This window comes from Plectropomus leopardus, unplaced genomic scaffold, assembly GCF_008729295.1.
Source record: "Plectropomus leopardus isolate mb unplaced genomic scaffold, YSFRI_Pleo_2.0 unplaced_scaffold25102, whole genome shotgun sequence".
NCBI lineage: Eukaryota > Metazoa > Chordata > Actinopteri > Perciformes > Serranidae > Plectropomus > Plectropomus leopardus.
The window spans coordinates 1-2,470 of record NW_024627272.1 but is presented as its reverse complement, the minus strand read 5'-3'; the positions used below and the strand labels follow the sequence as shown (position 1 = coordinate 2,470).

General features: G+C 40.1%; 1 protein-coding gene across 1 annotated transcript; it reads left to right on the top strand.

Annotated features, from left to right (window-relative positions):
* Positions 1–678: 678 nt before the first annotated feature.
* On the top strand, positions 679–2,104 carry LOC121966575 (kelch repeat and BTB domain-containing protein 3-like; the record flags this gene model as incomplete). The annotated part of the gene is made up of 3 exons (XM_042516651.1): positions 679–944; positions 1,078–1,243; positions 1,922–2,104. Coding segments are annotated over exons 1-3 (615 nt in total), but the record flags the coding sequence as incomplete, so codon positions are not given.
* Positions 2,105–2,470: the final 366 nt, after the last annotated feature.

The following is a 2,470-nucleotide window of genomic DNA, read 5'->3' as shown; positions in this document are numbered from 1 at the left end:
ATCTGCAGCTAAGAACGTTTAAACCCTCAAACCACCACAGTACGCAAGGCCTGACCACACTACAAGTCCCAGCTGCCATTGCGCGGCCCTCTACTGCAAACAAAGCCGCATGCATACACACACAACGCTGCGGCTTTTATAAACGAGTTAAACATCTCATTATTATCAACAAACCGGCGCACATTCAATAAAGATGATAACGACAATCATAACAACAGCAAAAAAAAAAAAACAATAAAAAAAACCCCTTTCCTAGTCCTCGCGTGATTTCACGTTTCCGGAAGTGAGAATGGCATGAGATATAGAGCTGTCCGAGGTGCTGACACTGTGAGTAGTGCTTGTCCTGCTTCAGACTACATAGGCTACCTGTATGTCCCACGAGTATTACTTTTTAATGTTTGACTTTTAACAGCGATACATCATCTAAGGTAGTGTATATCATGTTTATTTTGAACTGAATATGTGAATGATATGTGATGATACTCAATGTGCTAGACATAAGATCTTTCCTTAAACTGCTGTCATGTTATGCATTTGCTTTTCTTATCTCTGCTCACCTCTCTCTGTGTCTCTCACACACAGATACACACACACATATTCTCACAAAACGGCTTAGTCTCACTATATTCTGTGAAAATGCATAATTATCTTTGATTTTTTTTGTCAGAATTTGGAAAGATGGATGAACCTCAAGAGTCATCGTCCTGTATCACCAACGCCCACAACTCCAACTGCAGTAGTAAACCTGGCAGTCCTCCACAATGCAACGGGGTCTCAGAGTGCCGGACCATGCTGCGGGTGGCTGAGTCACACGGACTCCAGCTGCTGGGCGTGCTCAGATCATTCAGGGAGCGAGGCTTACTGTTTGACTTCACCATCAAGGTTCAGGAACGCAGTTTTCCCTGCCATCGCTGTGTCCTTGCAGCATGCAGTGATTTCTTCAGGTACTCTATCTATCTATCTATCTATCTCTCTATCTATCTATCTAGCTATCTATCTGTCTATCTATCTATCTATCTATCTATCTATCTATCTATCATATATATGTAATATTGTTTCTATCTGGTGTGTGGTTAGGGCCATGTTTGAGGTGGATATGCGAGAGTGCGGGGATGGTTCGGTGACTCTTGGTAACCAGTGTCCAGAGGCAGTGGGTTTCTTCCTGGACTTTGCCTATTCTGGAGAGACACTCATCACTGATAGTAATGTAGATATGCTGTTTCAGATTGCCTCTTTTCTGCAGGTAGGAACAACCCCCCCATACACACACACACACACACACACACACACACACACATACAGTACATCACACACCACAATGACAAGGCAAAATGTCTGCAACACACACCCACGCAGGTGTCTTCACTTATCTGGACTAATTAGACCTCCCTTCACATGTTAGCGTTGGACTACTGACAACTTTATTATTCTTAAAATGAATACAAAAGGGGGCTAAACAACCACAAGAAGACACAATATGACCAAAAAGACACAAAATTACCTGAAAGATACAAAAAAAATGACTACAAAAATCCAAAAATCCACAAAACATGCATAATTACAACTAATAAAAAAAATCTGTGTTTCTGGCTCCCATGGTGCTGCGCCCTTTTGCATATCTGTGCCCCCATTGCCTTATAACTGGCCAATGAGTGCAGGTGTAATCAAGCAAGTGAAAACACCTGTATACAGGACCCTCATTAAACTAGATTAACAAACAGAGCCAAATAATTGAACTACAATAGTTACTGAAGTAAGGGTTGTTTAGAAAGATACTTGTCTCTAAATTGCAGTTTTTAATCTGTGTTTTACATCTGTATTGTTTTCACAATGTATTAAACTATGTAAAAGGCATTTAGACATTTTCAAATTTATGTTTTCCCAAGTACTCTGGTCGTTGTGTCTTGGTGTCTGTCCATAGGTTTCAGTCCTGTCCCGAGCATGCAGCGACTTCCTGATAGGAACCATGGATCTCTGTAACTGCCTGTCCCTCTTCTCCCTTGCTGAGGCATACGGCTCTGCCTCCCTGCTCAAAAGTGCCAACGACTTTGTGGTTCAGAACTTCTCTGACCTCTCCAAAACCCAGGACTTTCTGGATATGCAGGTAGAATGGACAAGATAAGGAAGTTCTTTTATCAGAGCAGCTTTATTTCTTTAATTAGTTCATACCTTGACTATGTATTATGGATGCAGAGTCTGTATTCCATGACAGCTCCAAATCCTATTACAGCCAGCCAACTGTAATTGGTAAAAATCCTGTTTATTTACATCATATGACATAACTGTGTTAAAGAGTTGGGCTGGAAAAAATTACAGCATGCATTTTAAATGATCTTTAGAAAAATAGCAACATTTGTCAATATGCTTAAATCTTCTACATGCGAAGGAAAATGGTTATGATTTAGATCTAAGATATGGTATTATTTTTATAATATTCAATAAAATAAAAAGTGTAGTAAAAAGTTTTATT